Genomic DNA, 19,967 nt, shown 5'->3' on the forward strand with positions numbered 1-19,967 from the left:
AAAATAGGGTATATATATATATATATATATATATATATATATATAGAATTAGAATTATAAAGCACATAATAGAATTATATGATCCAAAAATTAATGTATTATTAACAGTAATGGATTAAATAAACATTGTTTAGCTGCTGTTCCACTGCCGGCCACTGTGTGGCAGAGTCACTTCCATCTTTCGCAATTCACCTCAGAAGAACAAGAGCTGAGCGCTGATTGGCTGAGGAGAGGGGCGTACAGCGGCAGCAGAAAGTAAAGATGGCGGCGGTGACCAGAGGCTCCTTCAGTGTTTTCCGGCGCCTGGTGAGAAAATAAACTTATTGTGTCACCGTGGAAATGTTTCCGCGCTCTGCGTCGGTCTGTACACGGCTGCAGCTAACGGCAGCTAACGGTGTCACCGCGCCAACTGCTTAGCTTAGTGCGCTGGATGCTGCAACTTGTGCAGCGGGTATAATTCTGTTGCTAATGCTATCAGAGGGAAATAAAAACAAACAGGGCTAACAAGCTCTGAATGAGTTAGAGGCTAACGGCTAACTTTAGCTCCGTCTGTGTGTCAGTCTGCTCCTCATGGTTCAGTCATCCCGGCGGACACGCTGAGGCGAACGGGTCTGTGGGTCTGTGAGTGTGTGTCTGTGAGTGTGTGTGTGTGTCCGGGTCTGTCTGTGAGTGTGTGTCTGTGAGTGTGTGTGTGTGTGTGTGTGTGTGTCCGGGTCTGTCTCTGTGTGTCTGTGAGTGTGTGTCTGTGAGTGTGTGTGTGTGTGTCCGGGTCTGTCTCTGTGTGTCTGTGAGTGTGTGTCTGTGAGTGTGTGTGTGTGTGTGTGTCCGGGTCTGTCTCTGTGTGTCTGTGAGTGTGTGTCTGTGAGTGTGTGTGTGTGTGTGTGTGTGTGTGTCCGGGTCTGTCTCTGTGTGTCTGTGAGTGTGTGTGTGTCTGTGAGTGTGTGTCCGGGTCTGTCTCTGTGTGTCTGTGAGTGTGTGTGTGTGTGTGTGTCCGGGTCTGTCTGTGAGTGTGTGTCTGTGAGTGTGTGTGTGTGTCTGTGTGTGTATCCGGGTCTGTCTCTGTGTGTCTGTGAGTGTGTGTCCGGGTCTGTCTCTGTGTGTGTGAGTGGTTCTGATGTTTAGCTCCACACTGTCACACACTCAGACCTGACAGAGTGAGATTGGTTGTTGTTTCTTTGTATGATCACTTCCTGGAACTCAGGCAGAGCTGTGGGCGTTTTGACCAACCGTGTTCTTGGATTTAACCCTCTGAAGTCCGGGTTCGTTTCGTGTGTTCTTGTTTGGAAACACTGTCCGTGAAACTGCACCCTGAGGATGACCGTTGTCGTTCTTGTCTCTGACAGCTGAGTCAGCAGTACCGGCGCCGATGTTTCCGACTGCAGAACTTCAGGTCTGCCCGAGTTCTGCAGCCACTGGCGTTCAGGTTTGACAGTAACCTGCAGACGTTCAGCAACAGAGCACTGCACTGCGCTGCAGGTGAGTCACCTGCTCATGTGTCAGTCAGAACCAGGCCGTGGGTCTGGACCTGGTCAGTTTCAGACCCAGCTCGTGGGTCTGGACCTGGTCAGTTTCAGACCCAGGTCTGGACCTGGTCAGTTTCAGACCCAGCTCGTGGGTCTGGACCTGGGTTAAATTCTACATTGCGTCATCTGTGTCGCCGTCAGTCTGTCGATCTGGTCGGTCGAGTTTTCAGGCATGAGCCTCACAGATGCATCATTGTTCCTACCAGCCAGTGGATAGGTTGTGTTCCAAGAATTCAGCTAGTTTTGTGAAGTGACATGTTTCCACGGTGATGATGTCATCAGTGTGAGTCTCTGTGTGGTCTTGCAGTGTGTCAAGGACCCATCGTCCAGTTTAAACTGTCGGACATTGGAGAAGGAATCATGGAGGTAACGGTCAAAGAGTGGTACGTTACAAAAACCAAAACAGCAGACTGGATCGATGAGAGCGCCGCACCACCTCGGTCATGTGACGGTCTGTTTTTCTGACTATAGGTATGTGAAGGAGGGAGATAAGGTGTCTCAGTTCGACAGCATCTGTGAGGTTCAGAGCGACAAGGCGTCGGTCACCATCACCAGCCGCTATGATGGCGTCATCAGAAAACTCTACTATGACGTGGACGCCACAGCGCTGGTGGGCAAACCGCTGGTCGACATCGAGACAGAGTCCGGGTCAGGTGAGACATCTGAACCTCGTTTCATTCTGGAGTCGGTCGGCTTTCAGACTAACAGCTGACGTCTGTCTCTCAGAGGTGATCCAGGAGGAGGATGTGGTGGAGACACCGGCCATGGCCCGAGAGGAACACACCCACCAGGAGATCAAAGGCCACAAGACCCAGGCCACGCCTGCTGTCAGACGCCTCGCCATGGAGAACAACGTCAGTCTGTTTCCACAGTCTGTCCTCTGTCTCTGTCTCTTGTGTAACCCATTTCTGGTTTGACTGTCCTCACAGATAAAGCTCAGTGAGGTGGTGGGGACCGGTAAAGATGGGCGAATCCTGAAGGAGGACATCTTGAACTTCCTGGCAAAGCAGACCGGTGCCATCTTACCTCCAACCCCATTCCAGGAGATCCAGACTCCTCCCCCTGCTGTTACCACTGCCGCTGCAAAGCCTGTTGGCGCTCCAGCAACCATCAAACAGCTACCCACCACACCCAAACCAGTGTTCACCGGCAAGGATGTCACCGAGCCGCTCAAAGGTCAGGAGTCACCGCCTCCCATGATATATGTTCAGATATCTCCCGCTGACATCTGGCTCTCTGTGCGTCCAGGTTTCCACAAAGCAATGGTGAAGACGATGACAGCGGCTCTGAAGATCCCTCACTTTGGTTACTGTGATGAGGTGGACCTGAGTCGCCTGGTGGCTCTGAGGTCTGAGCTGAAGGCCATGGCTGAGAGTCGTGGCGTCAAACTCAGCTATATGCCCTTCTTCATCAAAGTGAGTGCTCAAACGGTGCTGACTGGTCAAATGGTAACTTGAGTGTTACAGCTGTGCTCTCATTGGCTCAGGCTGCCTCCCTCGGGCTCCTCCACTTCCCCATTCTCAATGCTTCAGTGGATGAAGCCTGCCAGAACATCACCTACAAGGTAAGCACAGACCCACATGTTCTGTCTGATGGTCTGTCACGGAGCCCCAGTGTCTCGCTGCCTCCTGGACAGGCAGCTGGTTGGTGGTCCTGATTGTGTGTTGGTGCTCTGTTGATGTGCGTCTTCCTTCTCAGGCGTCTCATAACATCGGCCTGGCAATGGACACAAGTCAGGGCCTCCTGGTGCCGAATGTGAAGAACGTCCAGCTGCTCAGTGTGTTTGAGATTGCTCAGGAGTTAAACCGCCTGCAGACACTGGGAGGCGCCGGTCAGCTGGGCACCACCGACCTGACGGGGGGGACCTTCACCCTATCTAACATTGGATCGGTGAGTCCAGCTGCTCAGAACCAGAGGTGAGGTCAGACCTTGCTGCAGAACTGAATCTGCTCTGTGTTTTTGCTTTAGATTGGTGGGACGTACGCCAAACCCGTCATTCTTCCTCCAGAGGTTGCCATCGGAGCTCTGGGAAAAATCCAGGTGAGTACAGAAGGCACCACCAGGAAGGCGGAGCCTCAGCAGGAGGTGCCTCAGACCTCAGACCCCTGACATCATCTGTCTGTCCGCTCAGATTCTGCCTCGGTTCGATGCCACCGGTCAGGTGGTCCGAGCTCACATCATGAATGTCAGCTGGTCAGCTGATCACCGCATCATCGATGGTGCCACTATGTGTCGCTTCTCCAATCTGTGGAGGGAGTACCTGGAGAACCCAGCCAGCATGGTGCTGGACCTGAAGTAAATGTTTCCCATGAGCCCCGGGGAGGAACGCAAACCAACAGACTCCTCCCACCGCCTCCCTCCATCCTTCTGTTGGGGCCTTCATCTCCTTGCTGTCATTTCCTTGTTGCCTTTGAGTGGGGTCAGGGGCGGGGTCTCAGTCTGTCAGTCATGATGTGACCGTGAGAACCACTCCGACACACCGAGTGGAAGTAGAGGTAGGTATTTGAAGTGAACTCACTGTTTTATTTATTCTGGTTCTGATCACTACTTTCTGCTGACACTCTGAAACACAAATAAAGACCCAGGTCATGTGACCAGGAGGGATCATGAGCAGTATTCCTGCCGTTTATGATACATGTGCGCCCTGAACACCAGGTGGCGCTGTGCTGATGGACTGTGGTGTTCAGGTTTGACAGTTTGAACGTTTAGTGAAATGGATCAGAACCGACGGACCACCTGGGTCACCTCCTGCTGCTCAGAGCTCTCTGCAGACGAGAACCTTCTCCACCCTGCCAATCACAGCCAGATTGTGCCGGATCAGTACGGTTCTTCTCTCCGACCCGCACCTGTCTCCACATGCTCCTTCTACAGTAGTTCTGTCTTCAGAATCTTTCAGTGTAGCAGATTAACATAGATCCTCACTGCAGGTCAGAACCATCACTACACAATCTGACACCCTGAACAACCAGAATCTTTTGTGAAACTTTCCCCCTGTCGACCAGAACCAGAAACCTGTTCCGCTGTCTGTTTCTGTCCTTTAGGAACCAGCTGTTAGAACTTGATGTGTCACTACATATTTATTACTTCTGATCATGTGGTCCAGACGTCATTGTCTTAGCATCTGGAAATGGTGCTAAGAGCTCTGATTGATCTCTGCAGTTCCCATACATGTGATCAATAAGTGTTATCAGCAGCTCTGATGTTGTGTGTCTGCATCACATGATTGGTTTCCTCTGAAACAAATGTGAGCTAAAGATGCTAACAGCTCATCCTGCGAGTTTCTTTATGTCCTCATGCTGAGTTGTCAGTCCTGAGGATGAAGAATGATGACGACCATCATTCTTCATCCTCACCTGACGATGACGATTATTATAATGTTCCTCCTGTAAGCAGCTGGCGTCCCCGGCGTCCTCTCGGGTCCCGCGGGCTGCTGGGTAAAGAGCACATGGTGTTGGTGTTACATGTTTCTGTGTTGATTTTAGACTTTAACTGTTAGATTTTATGTTTGGGGATTTTTGGGTCCGTTTCAGACGGAGTGTCTGGACTGGTCTAACAGGAAATATAAAAACAGTTTGAACTCCGCTGAGCAAAATAAAGTGCACAAACCTCTCCAACCTGTCCCGGCCTCCTGTCGTTGAGTGTATTTATAGTGATGCTGTCTTACTGTGTGCACACTGAAGGTCAGGAGACAAACATGCTGTAAACATGTTTTAGATTAGTTTTAGTCATGTAAAACATTTACAGTGTGTTTTATTGTGTGGCTGCTGCATGTTCCAGGTTCTCTGTAGATAACAGTTACAGTAAGTATGAAGTATTCCAGTGTATTTTATGTCTTCCATTATTACAACACAGCGCTCTTTCTACAGTGTGTCTCTGTTCATACACTTGACATGTCTTCCTGATCATGTGATTGAACCATATTCAGGTTTCAGCTGAACAGACAGCAGGTCATGTGACTGACTGAGGCTGTCAGTGAGGTCATGTGACTGGCTGAGGCTGTCAGTGAGGTCATGTGACTGGCTGAGGCTGTCAGTGAGGTCATGTGACTGGCTGAGGCTGTCAGTGAGGTCATGTGACTGGCTGAGGCTGTCAGTGAGGTCATGTGACCTGGAGGCTAAAATTATGCAGGGCTGAGGTCAGATTTCAGCGGAGGAGAAGCATGGAGGACGGTGGCCGCCCGGCCGCAAGGTGACAACAGACACACAATACACTGACATGCTGAGTTGTAGTAATATGTAGCATGGATACTAACACACTGTGGTGGTAACGCAAGGTTCTGAAGAGATCCGTTTGAGAGGATTGAATGTATCTGATCAGACAACACGTTGATCTTAGTTTGATTTAGTTTGGTTTACACTCTGCTGATCAATAACATCACAGGATGGTCAGCGGAGAGACGAAGCTGCGTTTCAGGGATCAGAGATTGTTCCGCTTGTCCGTCTGTGCGCTGTGACCTTAGACAGGAAGTGGTCACTATGGTGGGCGTGGGGGTGTGCGGCTCGGTGAGCTCCATCAAAGCTCTGTGGGAGACGAGGATCAAGAGGAGGAAGGAGGAGGAGGAGGAAGAGCAGAAGAGAAGGCAACCCAGAGGCGGCGCCACAAGCAGGTCAGACCACCCTCTTACCTGATCACTGTTCTGATTGGCTGAAATCAGATCACAGTAGGGTCTATCTGTGGTGAGTTCATGTTTTAAGAGAGGCATGGTAATGGTTGACCTGTTGATGGTCCAGACTCGGCGTCGGTGTATGGGAGGACCGGGCAGCTCTGGCTCGTCTGAAGGAGAAGCTGCAAACGGAAGACGGACGCCTGGTCCTTCGGATTGAACAGGAGCAGTGGAAGGTAATACCATCTCACAGAAAGCTGACCCACCTCCCGATCCAGACCTGACCTCTGAGTTTCTCATTGTTCTATTCTGCAGTCTTTGCCAGGCTGTCTGGTGCAGCTCAGTCAGGTCCAGGAGTGGCAGATCCATCGGACTGGACTACAGAAGATCCCTCATTTCATCTCCAGCTTCCAGAACCTTCTTGTCATCGATTTGTCCCGTAACGCTGTCTCTGAGATCCCAAAGCAGATCGGTGAGACAAGACTCGCCTCTAGATTAAGCCCACGAGTTCGTTCTGACGGTTCTGCAGAGGCTGCAGAAACAGTTTCAGTCGAACACAGTTCAGTGCAGCCTGTCCTCATGTCCTGGTTCTGTTACAGGGAAGCTGAGCAGGCTCAGAGAGCTGCTGCTGAGCTACAACAGGATCCAGTGTGTTCCTGCAGAGCTGAGTGACTGTCAGAACCTGGAGAGACTGGAGCTGGCCATGAACCGGGATCTGAGTGAGCTACCAGACCAGGTATGACCCCAAATGTCTGGACCTGGATTTAGCCAACACCTCATAATCACAAGGTATGGCAAATCCAGGTGAAAACCCGAACCAGTCCAGGACCTACAGTCCTTATGGTTCAGATGGGTCTGGCTGCTTTGAAATCTGTTCTGATCTTTGGGCTTCAGCTGAGGAACCTGACCAGGCTACAGCACCTGGATCTGTCCATGAATGACTTCAGCTGCCTGCCAGACTGCCTTGTGGCCCTGCCAGCACTCGAGTGGCTCGACATGGGAGGAAACTGCCTGCAGTATCTACCTGAGGACATACACAGGTAGGCCAGAGAAGACAACCTAAGACCTGCTCCCTTCAGCCATCAGCCAATGAACAGCAAGTCGTTGTCCTCAGGATGGAGAAGCTGCACACTCTGTGGCTGCAGCGCAACGAGCTGGAGAGACTTCCAGACAACATAAGCAGGATGCCGAGTCTGGACACATTGGTCCTCAGCAGCAACAGGCTGAAAGACATCCCCCCACTGATGGAGGACATGTCCAACCTCAGGTCAGTCTGTCCTCAACCTCATACCTCATTCTATGCAACCCCCTCGTTGTCTGTCCAGACTGGTTTTGTTTCAGTTTGTCCGTGTCTGTGGACGGACCATCTGTGTTTTCTCTGGAGCAGGTTTGTGAATTTCCGGGACAACCCCCTGACACTGGACGTCACACTGCCGGTCAGGAAGACAGCGGCTGAGGATGATGAAGACGACAGGGAGATGTTTGGACGAGAGTTCATGGTGACGTACATCCAGGAGGCCCGAAAGAGGGCGTACGCTGTGCTCAACATGCACTGTGTCAACCGTTAGTACAGCACGCATCTGTGTGAGACCGGGACTGATGTGTGGACCTAACTGGACTCAACCTTAACGTTTAACTAACCGGTTCCTCCGAATAACAGAACTGACGGTACTAAAACATTCCGTCACTGAGCTGCAGCTTTCTGATTCTGACATGTTTCTCTTTCAGAGGCAAGTGACGAGTCGTCAGACTGAATGTTTCTGTCCAGTTCTTCTTCTGGGGCTTTACTTCCTGTCCAGCAAACAGGCTTCTCATCGGTGCTTTTATTTTGAAAGACTCAGATTTTATTGCAGGAGCAGTAGCAAAGGACAGAGGCGACTGTGCCCACAGGTCCAGATGTTTGCTAATCGTAGTGAAAGCTGTGTGCTTTGAAATGATCCGAGTGCTGCAGAGAATGGAGCCGACGCTTTATTAAAGAAAAACAGATTTCAAACAATAAAAACTTTTTTACAAAAAAAAACTGCTTTAAATTGCTGCGGCAGTTTGTCTGATTCTCAGCTGCTGTCTGAACTGAAATGCCCTGAGGAGGAGGAGGAGGAAGGTACAGCGGACAGCAAGACGTTCTCCAGGGTCACCTGTGCGCTCACGTAACGGCTCAAATTGCTGTCGAAACCTTCCGTCTTCAGGAAGTGACGCCTGCCGCTGTCGATCAGCAGTTTGCAGAGACGCCCGACCTGCTCCCGCTCTGCTGGTGCCAGGAACCTACAGACACACACACACAGTCAATACGCTGCTGATCAGAGGACGGTCAGTCTTCTCCCTCCATGCTCTGCAGCCTCCTTCTTATGAGCTGTGAGTCCGGCCCTCCTCCGGCGCCCCCTCAGGCCTGAGTGCTGGCAACATGCAGCCAGCGGGGGCCTGTGGTGTGATATCACTGGCTCCAATCACTGCAGGTCAGAGGTCAGATATTTACCCAGTAACAGCATCCGTCTCTTCTCCTGGTTCATGCTCGTCTTCATCTGCTCTGTGATTGGTTGGATCCTGGGTGGTCGGTCTGAGTCCACACGTGGCCCAGCTGGACATCCGGCAGAAGGCAGAGAACTCAGCTGCTCCAAGCCCTCGCTGCAGGAAGAACTGCTGGCCCACGTAGTGACGCCACTCACAGCGATGGTGACAGCACAGCGCCACTGCCAGGCCGAGCACTGGACCGGGACCAGAGCCCAGTGCTGCACTTTCTGGATGGTTGCTCGGCCGCATGGTGGACAAGTCTGATGATTTGAGGCGTTTCTCGGGCGGTTCAGTCTCCTCCGGTGTTTTTAACAAGCAGCGCAGGGCCAGATCTGAGGACAGAACCAGACTCAGCATTACAACCAGGTAGGCTGGGTGTCAGCCAGTCACAGTCCGGTCTCACCTGTCGCTGCTCCACACAGGTGTTTCCCGACCCCAACCAGTGGGAGCTTCTTCTGTCGCAGCAGAGGAACTTGACCTGAAAGGATCAGAGTTGGATCAGAACATTCAGATGGACTGAGACCATCAGTTTCCAGATGTGCATCTTACTCAGGTTAAGATGCTGAATGTCCACCTGCACCCTCTCAAACTGGACCCCGGAGTCCTGGTGCTTCCCGTCCACCTGCAACACAACATGCACCTTTACACCGACCGCTGGAACTGATGGACTCCTCTCCGTTTGATGATGTCATAAAAACCATGGTTACTGGGAGTTCTAGGAGCAGTCGGTACTAGTCTAAACTTTTAGCAGCCTGGTGTCCTGAGTGTTGGATTTTGGTGTGAAAGGTTCCCTGCCTTGAAGCGGGTGCTGCAACGCTCCACCAGCAGCACCTGCACGTCCTCACAGGTCTTCAGGGCCTCATGGATCCAGTGAGACAGTTTCCCTCGACCTGCTCCAAACTCCACGAAGGTCCTTCCCCCTCCCAGCAGCCCCTGCTCCTTCAGGTGACCTAAGATAGAAGACTGGACACACAGGGGACCTGCTCAGGCTCCTCCTCCTCACGCACAGTGTATCAGTTTGTCTCTACCTGCTGCTTCAGGTGTTTGTGGGCGGAGTCTCCATTCTTTGGGTTGTTAAGTTCGTCCTGTAGGACAGGATGAGATAGAATGTGGTCCTCCACATCTATGTCCAGTCCTGCAACAACACAACAGTCAGACACAGCTGGAGCCTCACACCTGCAGCAACACACCGACGTCTCACCTTTGGTGGCAGTCCTAAGTTTGTCCAGCAGAGACTCCAGCTCTGCTGTGGTGTACTGAGACAGACTCCCCTGACACACAGACACATGTCACTATGACGAGGATGATGAGGAATATGCAGCAGGTCAGACGTTACCTGGTGAGGCGCCTCGCCTCCTTCAGCTGGTCCTGCATTGATGTTTTCCACATAATAAGCCTGCAGAAAAAAATCACGTTATCAATACCACCAATAAATCAATGGATGGATCGATCAGTGTGTTGCTCACAGGCTTGGGTTTCTGTCTGGAGTTGCACTTCTTCAGATGTTTCTCCAGTTTGTCTTTGGTGACGGTGCTAAAAAGACAGCGCCACCATGAGGATCAATAATGAATATGTGCTGCTACAGAGGACAGGGAGGAGGCCATCTCCATCACCAAAGAACCCACCCATCCGACACACACTCTAAACAAACACTCTGAAATGATGAAGGGCACAGTCTGGGCCCAGCTGAAGTTCCCACAGACGCATCCGTCTGTTATTTTTTATTTATGTGCATATTTGCTGTTTTGCTGCCAAAGTATCTTTCAACCTGCCTTTGACTGTGTACCAACATATCAGCCGCTCAACGGTCTGTGTGACTCACTGCTTGGGGTCCAGCGGACAGACGATCCTCCAGCAGCCGCTGCCCTCCTCCTGGAAACAGTAAACACATCACAGTCCATCAATGGTTGTGACGGATCCACGTGACAGCATCATCTTTACTTCCTGGCCTCTTTTGCTCAAAGTGACGTCATCAGTGATCAATAAGCAAGTTGTTGCTCACTGGGCCCCGTCAGAGCTGGTTCCCCTCCACACGCCTCCGCGTGTCCGTGAACTCACCATGGTCGCGTGCTCCCCGCAGTAGGTTTTCCCTTTTCCGACGATCATTTTGCAGAAACGCTTCTTTTTCTCCACGAAGAAGCCGCATCTGCCGGCCAGTGGGGCCGCCATTTTGAAAGACACGGAGGCAGCCGGTCCTGCGTGCTGCGTCCACGTGCTCACGGGAAAAACGGAGAAGACACAACTTAATTAAATAAAACAAACACTCGCGGACAACAACAAGCTCCCATGTTTGTCTTCTGTAATAGATTTTATAGTGCTGACCGTGACGTCTCTATAAAGACAGAAATCTGATTTACAACTTATGTCAAAGTTATTTATTCCTTTAATTTATTCCTTTATTATTATTGCTTTAAAAACTCTGGAGGCAGCTGATTGAGAGAACAGCAGGGAGCTGTAGATGACTTTTCCCTTGACGGTTACAGCTTCTCTGTTGAGACGCTGTCCTTTTGGTCCAAGTTTTGAGATTTCCTGAGGATCCGTGAACGCACCTCTCCGCTGATTGGCCCGCTTCTCAGCTCTCCACTCTGATTGGCCGGTTTCGTGCCATTCAGGATATTCTGACCTCTGGGGACAGCGGGGGCGGGGCATCGACTGAGAATGCTGTGGCGTCAGCAGCGGACCGTCCATGCCATGATGGCGACGGAGCGGGGCGGCGGTCCCGGTTCTCCTCCCGGGTCCTCCCGGCCTGCTGCGGCAGATTACTCGGTGCTGGTTGTGGTGGGAGCGCTGCAGCCGGCTGGACTGCTGGGGCGCCTGATGCGACAGATAGACTCAGGTGAGTTCCGGGAAAGTTTCCCGGTACCGCGGACACGTAAGAACCGAGCTGCAGCCGGTCCGCAGGGCGGGAGCACCGCGGGACTCTTCACAATAAAACCAGAGAAGAAACGACGGGCTGCGGCTCGGTGTGGTCCTTCTGCTGTCAGAACCTCAGCGGTGGATCAGGTTCTGTTAAAGTTCTGTTTCCTGCTGTGAGTAAACAGACGGTGTAGCATGTTAGCTCGGCTGTTAGCATGCAGGCTGGTGTCCTCCTTTTCTAACGGGGCTTTCATTCTGATGTATTTTACATTGATTACTCTCCGGTTCTGGAGACGGTTCGGCACTCAGTCTGTCACAGTTCTGCCCGTCCGGCTCTGCCAGTGTTTCCGCCGTGACATCCGGTCCGGATCGGTCTGTTCAGAGCTAACTTTCAGCCCCTGCTGTGGATGGAAGCTCTTCAGGTCCAGTTAGTAGTTAGTCAGTAGTTAGTTCACAGGACCGGACCGGACCGGAGGAGAGTCCAAGTGTGAGGTCGGCCCTCTGTTGGTTCTTTTATTCTGGAAGTTCTCCCACGGACTGATGGCGTAAAGGCTGCGGCAGGTTTCAGATCAAACTCAGAGAAGAAGTTCAGCTGAAGCGGGCGGATCTGTTTCCTTCTGGTGTTGGCCTGGTTTAGACCAGGTTTTGGCCAAACTGGGCCAACACCAGTCCAGTGCAGTTCTTACTGTGTTTCTACGTGTCATCATATTGTCCGTCCAGTGACGTCTTTTGATCATCTCTGAGTGTGTGAAGAGGAATTCACACACTTCCTGTAGCTGAACACGTATGAGGAAGTTGGGCTGCACCGTGGGTCCGGTGTGAGGACCACACACTGAGCTCCGGGCCCAGTGCTGCACTCTGTCCTTCGTCTGGTTAAAGGTGTTTATGGAGGTGTGAGGTTTCGGTGTGCGTTTGATTACACACAAAGAGGAAGTGGCTTTGGTAAACACCGATAACTTCCTGCCTGCTGAGGAGGACGCCGTTAATCGAGATAGGCTTCGCTAAGCAGCAGAGGTCAGAGGTCATGCGCTGTCTGTGTGTGTGTCTGTGTGTGTGTGTTCTCTGACTGTCGTTCTGTCGGTATTCTTGCTGCAGGTGTGCGCTGCTGGCCCGTGGATCTGGATGTGTCGGTGCTGGATCAGCAGCTGAAGCTGTTTGTGTCGAGACACTCTGCCTTCCTGTCAGAAGATGTCCGAGGTGAGTAGAGCATTGCATTCTGGGAACCTGTGGTAAAATCAGAGTTCATTGGTCAGGATGTTACAAAGCCTCGGCCAGGGTTAGGGTTATTTCTGACCGTCACACAGACAGCTGTTGTCTGACTTCAACACATGAACACAGTCAGCTGAGACTCTGCTGAACCGCCTGCAGACACACACACACACAGACACAGACACAGAGACAGAGACACACACAGACACAGAGACAGAGACACACACAGACACAGAAGACACACACAGACACACACACACACAGACAGACAGACACAGAGACACACAGACACAAATGCACTTTTCTCCGTGTTTGTAAGGAATCGTCTCTTAATTTACCGTCTGATCTGAACCCTCAGAGAAGAGGGGGCAGGAGCCAAAGTGTCCTCACAGGACAGACTTCAGTCATATAAACTGCTCAGTCTGTCCATGTTGATGTTTGTCCCCTGAGATAAACCAGCTGGACAGTTGAGCTGTGTCCCTGTTGCACTGACTGTTGGTTGTGTTTCCCTGCAGGTCAGCGCACTCTGCAGCACAGTGGGGATGTCCTGGACACGCAGGTTGTGGTGAATCCAGCTCACGACTTTGTCTGCTCAGAGGTGAGGGCTAATGAATCTCTTTCAGTCAGCTGTTGTGAGTTTTGCCAGCCTGTGTATTTGAGGACGCTTCCCGGTGCCTCAGTCATTTATTATCCGTGGAACGAATCCTGATCTCTCTCAGGATTCTCTCTGGTTGAGATCATGGGTTTGAATGTGTAGCTACATTTTTCTCCCTCTGATAGTTTCACTGCTCGGAGGTCAGCTGATCCGCTCCTGCAGTGAACAGTGCACTAAAGTTTGTGTCCTTAGGTACGGCGGCTCATTTGCAACTCGTCTCGACACAAACTTCTGGTTCTGGCTGGTCAGTGTGTTGAAGAGAGCGGCGACATCGTGCTTCAGAAAGGCTGCTTTTCCCTTAGTGACTTCATCCATATCTTTGCTGATGAGGAGGTATGAGGCCCTGACCCGCTTCATTCTTTCCATAAACCCTGTCCACATCATGAACGCTGTGTCTTCTGTTCTGATAGATTGGAGAGCTGCTGAGCTCGGCTGACCCAGCGGTGAAGGCCAGCTTGACCCTCAGCTGTCCAGATTATGGACTTTGGAAGGACTCCATGCTGGACAAACACAACCTGCAAGATTTCATAATAATCCGGATCAACCCTCCACTAGTCCTGCCTGAAATGGAAGGGCTGCAAGAGTTCACAGAGTACCTCTCCGAGGCTCTGGAGCCAGACTCTCCCTTCGACCTCCTGGAGCCTCCCAGCACTGTGGGCTTCCTGAAGCTATCCCGACCATGCTGCTACATCTTCCCTGGTGGGAGGGGCGACTCTGCCTTTTTTGCTGTTAACGGTTTTAACATTCTAGTGAATGGCGGCTCCGACCCCCGCTCCAGCTTCTGGAAGCTGGTCCGGCATCTGGATAGGATTGACTCTGTACTCCTGACTCACATCGGAGTGGACAATTTGCCAGGACTAAACAGCCTGCTGCTGAGGAAAGTGGCCGAGCTGGATGACGAGTCTGCTCGGTCTCAGAGTGAAGAGGACTGGGTGAAGAACCTCATCTCCCCTGAGATCGGGGTGGTCTTCCTCAATGTCCCTGAAAGACTGACGTCTATTCAGACAGATCCCGCTCAGCTGAGAAGTTGTGACCAGGCAGCACTCGCTCTGCAACTATTACAAAGACTGGCCATCAAACCTGAATCTCTGAGCCGGTCGAACGGTCCCACTATAGAACCAGTTATCCTATTCCAGAAAATGGGAGTGGGCCGCCTGGAGCTGTACACTCTGAACCCTGTCAGTGGCAGCAAAGAACTTGAAGCTTTAATGCAAGTTTGGCCAAAAAGTGGATCGAATGTAAAATGCTCAGACCTTCCACTGTCATGCCTTGTTTCTGTTTGTGCTTTGCTAATCTGGCATCCATCCAGCCCTCAGGAGAAGATCATTCGTGTTCTGTTCCCAGGCTGCACACCTCAGAGCAAAATTCTGGATGGACTGGAAAAACTCAAACATCTGGATTTTCTTAAACATCCATCGGTGTGTTTGAACGACCTAGAAACCTCCAAAACTGAGCAGCAACCAAAGCGCGCAGACAGTCGGGAAAGCCTTAAGTCTCAGTCCAAGGACCTCAGACCCAACAGTGCCTTACAGAAGCCTGGACGGCTTGATGTAAAAAAACAAGAGCTCAAATCAAAACCAAAGGCAGCAGGTGACTCTATGCCTAAAGAAAGAAAAGAAGCGGAAGAAAAGTCCAAGTCAAAAGAAGCAGATGCTAAATTGAAACCAGGGAAACCTGCTGAAAAGCACATTCCAAAGAAAGACTTGTCAAAAGAAGAGAAGAAGGAAGTGAAGAAGAAGGAAGAGAAAGCCCCTGCTGCTGCTGTAAAGAAGGAAGACAGTGGAAGTTGCAAAAAAGAAGAAGTCACAAAGAAGGAAGTCGCAAAGAAAGACATTTCAAGTACAAAACCAAAGAAAGAGCTGAAAACGGAACCAAAAAAAGATGGCAGGAAGGATGTAAAAACAGAAGACAAGAAAGTGGCAAAGCCACCCATAAAGGAGGGGAAGAGAGCAGCAAGTGGTGCTTCAAGTGCAGCATCCACAGCAAGCACAGAGACCAGGAAAGCTCCAGGGAAGAGTGGCACGCTTAGAAAGGATGGAACTCTTCAGAAGAGAGACGCTTTGAACAAAGGGGCAAAGGGTAAGCTTGGTTCAAAGCAGCAGGAAGACGCAGGAAAACTAGAAGAGGACAATGGGAACAGCGGTCAAACCACCAAGGCCACCGCTGTGAGTTCAGAAGAAGCTAAGACCAATGGGAATGAGGCATTGACTGAAAGCCCAGAGAGGTTCCGCTGTCTGGAGATGGAGCAGAAGATGTTCACTGCCTCCTCCCCTCTTGCCAAAATGGCAAAAGACGACCACACTGTTAACTTTGATCTCATTCCAACTGCATACCAGGAAGAACCACGCTTGAAGAACAGACTGGATGTCTGCGTGAGCTTGGAGGAAAAAAGTTTGGTCTCCCCTGCAGACTCTGCCCCAAATAGTGCTGGACACACACCTTTCCATCAATCTCTGGAAGAGGACATTCGGGTTGAGGACTGCAGCCTTGACGCAAGGGGGTCTAGTTTGGGCTTTGAGGACTACAACCAGGGAGGTTCTTGTAGGACCTCAGACCTTAGCTCTCTAAGAGAAGGTCTGGAAAACTCCACATCCTCTCAGGATAAGCGGTCCAGCCTTCTGACCCTAAGTCCCTTCAAGGACATGATGCCGGACTCCTCCCCGACTATGACCTCCATGCCTGCTGAGGTTGGCTCACCTCACTCAACAGAGGTTGATGAGTCACTTTCGGTTTCTTCAGAGCAAGTGCTGCCACCTACTGCAGCCTCACCAAAGGTTTTTGCCAACGGACATGTCAGTGACTCAGACTCCAACACAGGGATGATCTTACCTCTGAGGTCGGCCCACAATGGATGTGGTGGGAACGGGACAGAGGACCACATCCACAGGATGTCAGAGCTTGTCTCAGATGTTCCACATGACGTTGATCTCTGTCTGGTATCTCCTTGTGAGTTCCAGCACCCCAGAACTCCAGAAAACCACCAGCAGCATGTGAGCCCCGGCCTTGCCGCCAACACGTCACCTGTCGCCTCTGATAACAACAACCACTCCCACGGTCAGAGCAGCAGTGACTGCCCCTCAGTCTGCAGCCAGGAAACTCCACCCACATCAGTTAGTGATTCATTCCCAACAGCCACAGACTCTGACGTCCCTCCTGGAACAGAGGACTGTCCTTCCATCACGGCAGACTTTGACTCGGACGATGACTCCAGCGGCCTCTTCCCACCCAGTCGTCCACATGATACCCCCATGTCACACTTCCCCCACAGGACATCCCAGGTCTCTTCCCATGACCCACCACCAGCCCCAGTCAGAGATCTGCCCCCTTTACCACCCCAGCCCGGAGCCTGCATGGCCGACACAGAGCCGGACAAGAACCTGAAGACCTCCAGGACCAAGAAACCAACAGGATCCCTGCAGAGGCCAGCCTCTGGAAGCAGCACTGCCCAGAATGGAAAGCAGAAGGGCAGCAGCTCCACTGGCTCTCTAAAGATGGCCTCCAGCCTCGACGCCAAACAGTTGTCCCGAAATTATCTCAGTGGATCCAAAATAATGACGACAAAGCCACCATCCTCAGGTAGGTCCTAGTCTCAGTGAGCTGAGAGCAGACATCTGTGAGCTAAAACATCATGTTGTGGCTCCTGGCAGATGTCTCATCCTCCGACATTTCCTGTGTGTTTTAGTAAAAAGAGCGAGGGCGGCTCACGTTTCTCTGTGTGTGTTCTGAGGTTGATCTCTTGTGTTTGGTCAGGTCAAAGAGCTGGAGGGTCTGAGGGTTCTGTGGTCTACGTGGACCTGGCCTACCTGCCGTCCAGCTGTGCCTCCTCCACGGTGGATGCAGACTTCTTTAGGCGTTTGCGCTCGTCATACTACATCGTCAGCGGGGACGACCCAGTAAAGGAGGTGTCGATGAGGAGCATCTTGGAAGCTCTGCTTGAAGGGAAGGGAAGCTGGCCAGACACCCAGGTCTGTGAGCACTCCAACACGCGCTAATATCCTTCCTATGATCTGTGTTCTGATTGGTCGTTCCCCTAATGTACTCAGGTGACTCTGATCCCAACGTTTGATTCGCTTGCAATGCACGAGTGGTACCAGGAGACGCTGGACCGACAGAAGGAGCTGTCCATCACTGTGCTGGGCAGCAACAGCACAGTTGCCATGCAGGAGGAGACCTTCCCCGCCTGTAAGGTTGAGTTCTGAGGTTAAAGCCAGCCCACAACTCTGACTACTGAACAAGAAGAGCAGGAGGGGACTTCCGTAGTTATGTAGTTACGTCCGGACCAATGAGAAGGCCGACTGTTATTTTAACTGCATGCTCAGTTTTTACCTTTCCGTCATCTGTGTGTTCTCCGCACTGGCCGGGTCAGAACCCTCAGCTCCTTAGTTCCCACCTTAGTCTGTTAGTCGCCACGTCGTATCACAGCTGAATGTCTCATTAACATTAGAACCAGACAGTTAACACGGTTGTTCACTGTAACACGTGCCTCGTGAATCTTTTATGCTGTTTTTATGCTGGATGAAGATTCTCCATCATCCAGGTGGTTTTTTTCAAAGGGTTGAAGCAGGCCAGCTGGTCAGGTTCTGCTGCTCCAGCAGCTTCATCAGCTCTGAACAGACCTTTAAGAATCCAACAGGTCCAGTTACTTCAACGTTTTAAAGTCTTTACGCTGTGATTAGCTGAGTTCAGTTGTCAGGGTCAGATTTTATCGCATGTTTTTCCTTAGAAGTGTAGTTTTTATACAGATTGGTGTTTAGCTGTAAACATAAAATTTGACCTGAAGGGGCAGAGACGTCTGCATCGGGTGGAATGATCCGAGTCATACAATGCTGTACTGATGTCCACCTCAGTTCCAAACTATTTATTTCATTTGTATCTGACACTGCAGAAAAGGTAATCATTTTTGGTAGTGATATTTCTTGTCCTATTGATCTCTTAGAGATGACACCTTCCTGTCAATAATCGGATAATATCCTTTTTGTTGTAGAGGTGGTACACTTCCTGTGTTCACTGCTGCTGGTTCTGACCCGGCATGTCCTTTAGCCTCACACCACGTTTCCTCCTCCCGTAACTTTAAAGTTGCTGCTCCTGGCTTTCCTACATTTCCCATGAGCCTCGGCTGCTCCGGGGTTCATCAGACCGGCCTCCGCCTGCTGTTCTCCGCTGCTTCCCTCAGCAGTGTTCTGTGAAATTGGCTCCTAAAGCTACATCAGTTGATCCGACACATTTCAGCCAGTAACTTATTTATTATTTAATTGTCTGAAGTTTGGTACGAGCTGCTCGCCTTCGTCAGAATTCCATCAATCAGGTTCCATTATTGATTTTTTAAACTGTTAAAGAACACAGCACATGCTGCAGAGATGATTTCCTGAAAGCCATAATGAACGCCTTCCCCTGACACACACACACAGACACACACACACAGACACACACACACACACACACACACACACACAGACACACACACACAGACACACACACAGACACAGACACACACACAGACAGACACACACACACAGACACACACACACACACACAGACACACACACAGACAGACACACACAGACACACAAATAACGTGTATTGAAACACTACTAAGGATTCTCTTTCAAAATAAAAGTAGCCCTTAAAGAGTGCCTGTCATCAGTTATTGTAAACATGTCATACCGTGTGTTTTCGTTTGAACCAGTCAGGTTAAAATATTACAAACACATTTGTGATTAATACCCCATCAGAGGAACATCTTCACTTTTCAGAGGTGGACGCTGCCCCCTGCTGGACCTTAAGAGCAAACACAGCGTTCACTTTAATGAATGAGCTGTTCATCGCTGATCAATACATGTGACAAGTAACAGACTCACCTGAACTGGTAGAGTTAGTGTCGAGATGGACAACCTGCAGGTCACCAGAAACTCCTAAAACTCCCCTGATCCTCTCCTCTCCTCTCCTCCTCTCCTCTCCTCCCTCTCTCCCCTCTCCTCTCCTCTCTCCCCTCTCCTCTCCTCCTCTCCTCCCCTCCCTCTCATGCTCTCTCTCTCTCCCCCCTCCTCCCCTCCCTCTCATGCTCTCTCTCCTCTCCTCCTCCCCTCCCTCTCATGCTCTCTCTCCTCTCTCCTCTCCTCTCCTCCTCCCCTCCTCTCCTCTCCTCTCCTCTCCTCTCCTCTCCTCTCCTCCCTCTCTCCCCTCTCATGCTCTCTCCTCCTCTCTCTCTCCTCCCCTCCCTCTCATGCTCTCTCTCCTCTCCTCCTCCCCTCCCTCTCATGCTCTCTCTCCTCTCTCCTCTCTCTCTCCTCCTCCCCTCCTCTCCTCTCCTCTCCTCTCCTCTCCTCTCCTCTCCTCCCTCTCTCCCCTCTCATGCTCTCTCCTCCTCTCTCTCTCCTCCCCTCCCTCTCATGCTCTCTCTCCTCTCCTCCTCCCCTCCCTCTCATGCTCTCTCTCCTCTCTCCTCTCCTCTCCTCCTCCCCTCCTCTCCTCTCCTCTCCTCTCCTCTCCTCTCCTCTCCTCCCTCTCTCCCCTCTCATGCTCTCTCCTCCTCTCTCTCTCCTCCCCTCCCTCTCATGCTCTCTCTCCTCTCTCTCTCCCCCCCTCCCTCTCTCTCTCTCCTCCCCTCCCTCTC

General features: G+C 51.3%; 4 protein-coding genes across 6 annotated transcripts; 3 read left to right on the forward strand and 1 right to left on the reverse strand.

Moving 5' to 3' along the window:
* The first annotated feature begins 211 nt into the window (after positions 1-211).
* dbt (dihydrolipoamide branched chain transacylase E2) lies at positions 212-5,142 on the forward strand. The gene is made up of 11 exons (XM_028403171.1): positions 212-306; positions 1,344-1,476; positions 1,831-1,906; positions 1,995-2,176; positions 2,250-2,377; positions 2,453-2,699; positions 2,772-2,938; positions 3,010-3,087; positions 3,222-3,413; positions 3,492-3,563; positions 3,655-5,142. The coding sequence occupies exons 1-11, from the start codon at positions 262-264 to the stop codon at positions 3,820-3,822; spliced, it is 1,488 nt and encodes a 495-aa protein (XP_028258972.1). The 5' UTR covers positions 212-261; the 3' UTR covers positions 3,823-5,142.
* A 488-nt stretch (positions 5,143-5,630) lies between these two features.
* lrrc39 (leucine rich repeat containing 39) lies at positions 5,631-8,177 on the forward strand. Of its 3 annotated transcripts, XM_028403176.1 has the most exons (9): positions 5,631-5,711; positions 5,904-6,129; positions 6,254-6,362; positions 6,442-6,598; positions 6,726-6,862; positions 7,021-7,166; positions 7,241-7,393; positions 7,514-7,689; positions 7,855-8,177. In XM_028403176.1, exons 2-9 carry the CDS (start codon positions 5,999-6,001, stop codon positions 7,878-7,880), a joined length of 1,035 nt encoding a protein of 344 aa, XP_028258977.1. In that variant the 5' UTR covers positions 5,631-5,711; positions 5,904-5,998; the 3' UTR covers positions 7,881-8,177. The 3 variants fall into 3 exon arrangements, with proteins under 3 accessions (XP_028258977.1, XP_028258980.1, XP_028258978.1); XM_028403179.1 differs by having other exon boundaries at positions 7,514-8,177; XM_028403177.1 differs by having other exon boundaries at positions 5,644-6,129.
* Positions 8,096-11,288, reverse strand: trmt13 (tRNA methyltransferase 13). Its single transcript, XM_028403172.1, has 12 exons — positions 11,184-11,288; positions 10,693-10,849; positions 10,457-10,506; positions 10,101-10,167; positions 9,971-10,030; positions 9,836-9,905; positions 9,663-9,769; positions 9,430-9,597; positions 9,184-9,256; positions 9,038-9,112; positions 8,600-8,966; positions 8,096-8,388 (listed from the first exon to the last, which is right to left on the reverse strand). Exons 2-12 carry the CDS (start codon positions 10,801-10,803, stop codon positions 8,181-8,183), a joined length of 1,356 nt encoding a protein of 451 aa, XP_028258973.1. The 5' UTR covers positions 10,804-10,849; positions 11,184-11,288; the 3' UTR covers positions 8,096-8,180.
* map1sa (microtubule-associated protein 1Sa) lies at positions 11,283-18,984 on the forward strand. Its single transcript, XM_028403167.1, has 7 exons — positions 11,283-11,470; positions 12,586-12,687; positions 13,215-13,297; positions 13,547-13,687; positions 13,765-16,930; positions 17,105-17,319; positions 17,398-18,984. Exons 1-7 carry the CDS (start codon positions 11,293-11,295, stop codon positions 17,551-17,553), a joined length of 4,041 nt encoding a protein of 1,346 aa, XP_028258968.1. The 5' UTR covers positions 11,283-11,292; the 3' UTR covers positions 17,554-18,984.
* Positions 18,985-19,967: the final 983 nt, after the last annotated feature.

This window comes from Parambassis ranga, chromosome 4, assembly GCF_900634625.1.
Source record: "Parambassis ranga chromosome 4, fParRan2.1, whole genome shotgun sequence".
NCBI classification, from domain to species: domain Eukaryota; kingdom Metazoa; phylum Chordata; class Actinopteri; family Ambassidae; genus Parambassis; species Parambassis ranga.

What these genes read in the sequence shown, in the direction of transcription:
- trmt13 (XM_028403172.1), bottom strand. Translation starts at nt 10,803, where the DNA reads ATGGCGGCCCCACTGGCCGGCAGATGCGGCTTCTTCGTGGAGAAAAAG. An exon ending in GCGGGGAGCACGCGACCATG is followed by an intron (nt 10,507 to 10,692) that starts GTGAGTTCACGG and finishes TACTGTTTCCAG; the next exon opens with GAGGAGGGCAGCGGCTGCTG. An exon ending in GAGGCGAGGCGCCTCACCAG is followed by an intron (nt 9,906 to 9,970) that starts GTAACGTCTGAC and finishes TCTGTGTGTCAG; the next exon opens with GGGAGTCTGTCTCAGTACAC.
- lrrc39 (XM_028403176.1), top strand. Translation starts at nt 5,999, where the DNA reads ATGGTGGGCGTGGGGGTGTGCGGCTCGGTGAGCTCCATCAAAGCTCTG. An exon ending in AGAGGCGGCGCCACAAGCAG is followed by an intron (nt 6,130 to 6,253) that starts GTCAGACCACCC and finishes TTGATGGTCCAG; the next exon opens with ACTCGGCGTCGGTGTATGGG. An exon ending in TGAGATCCCAAAGCAGATCG is followed by an intron (nt 6,599 to 6,725) that starts GTGAGACAAGAC and finishes GTTCTGTTACAG; the next exon opens with GGAAGCTGAGCAGGCTCAGA.
- dbt (XM_028403171.1), top strand. Translation starts at nt 262, where the DNA reads ATGGCGGCGGTGACCAGAGGCTCCTTCAGTGTTTTCCGGCGCCTG. An exon ending in AGCACTGCACTGCGCTGCAG is followed by an intron (nt 1,477 to 1,830) that starts GTGAGTCACCTG and finishes GTGGTCTTGCAG; the next exon opens with TGTGTCAAGGACCCATCGTC. An exon ending in ATATGCCCTTCTTCATCAAA is followed by an intron (nt 2,939 to 3,009) that starts GTGAGTGCTCAA and finishes TCATTGGCTCAG; the next exon opens with GCTGCCTCCCTCGGGCTCCT.
- map1sa (XM_028403167.1), top strand. Translation starts at nt 11,293, where the DNA reads ATGCTGTGGCGTCAGCAGCGGACCGTCCATGCCATGATGGCGACGGAG. An exon ending in CCTGTCAGAAGATGTCCGAG is followed by an intron (nt 12,688 to 13,214) that starts GTGAGTAGAGCA and finishes GTTTCCCTGCAG; the next exon opens with GTCAGCGCACTCTGCAGCAC. An exon ending in GAAGCTGGCCAGACACCCAG is followed by an intron (nt 17,320 to 17,397) that starts GTCTGTGAGCAC and finishes TAATGTACTCAG; the next exon opens with GTGACTCTGATCCCAACGTT.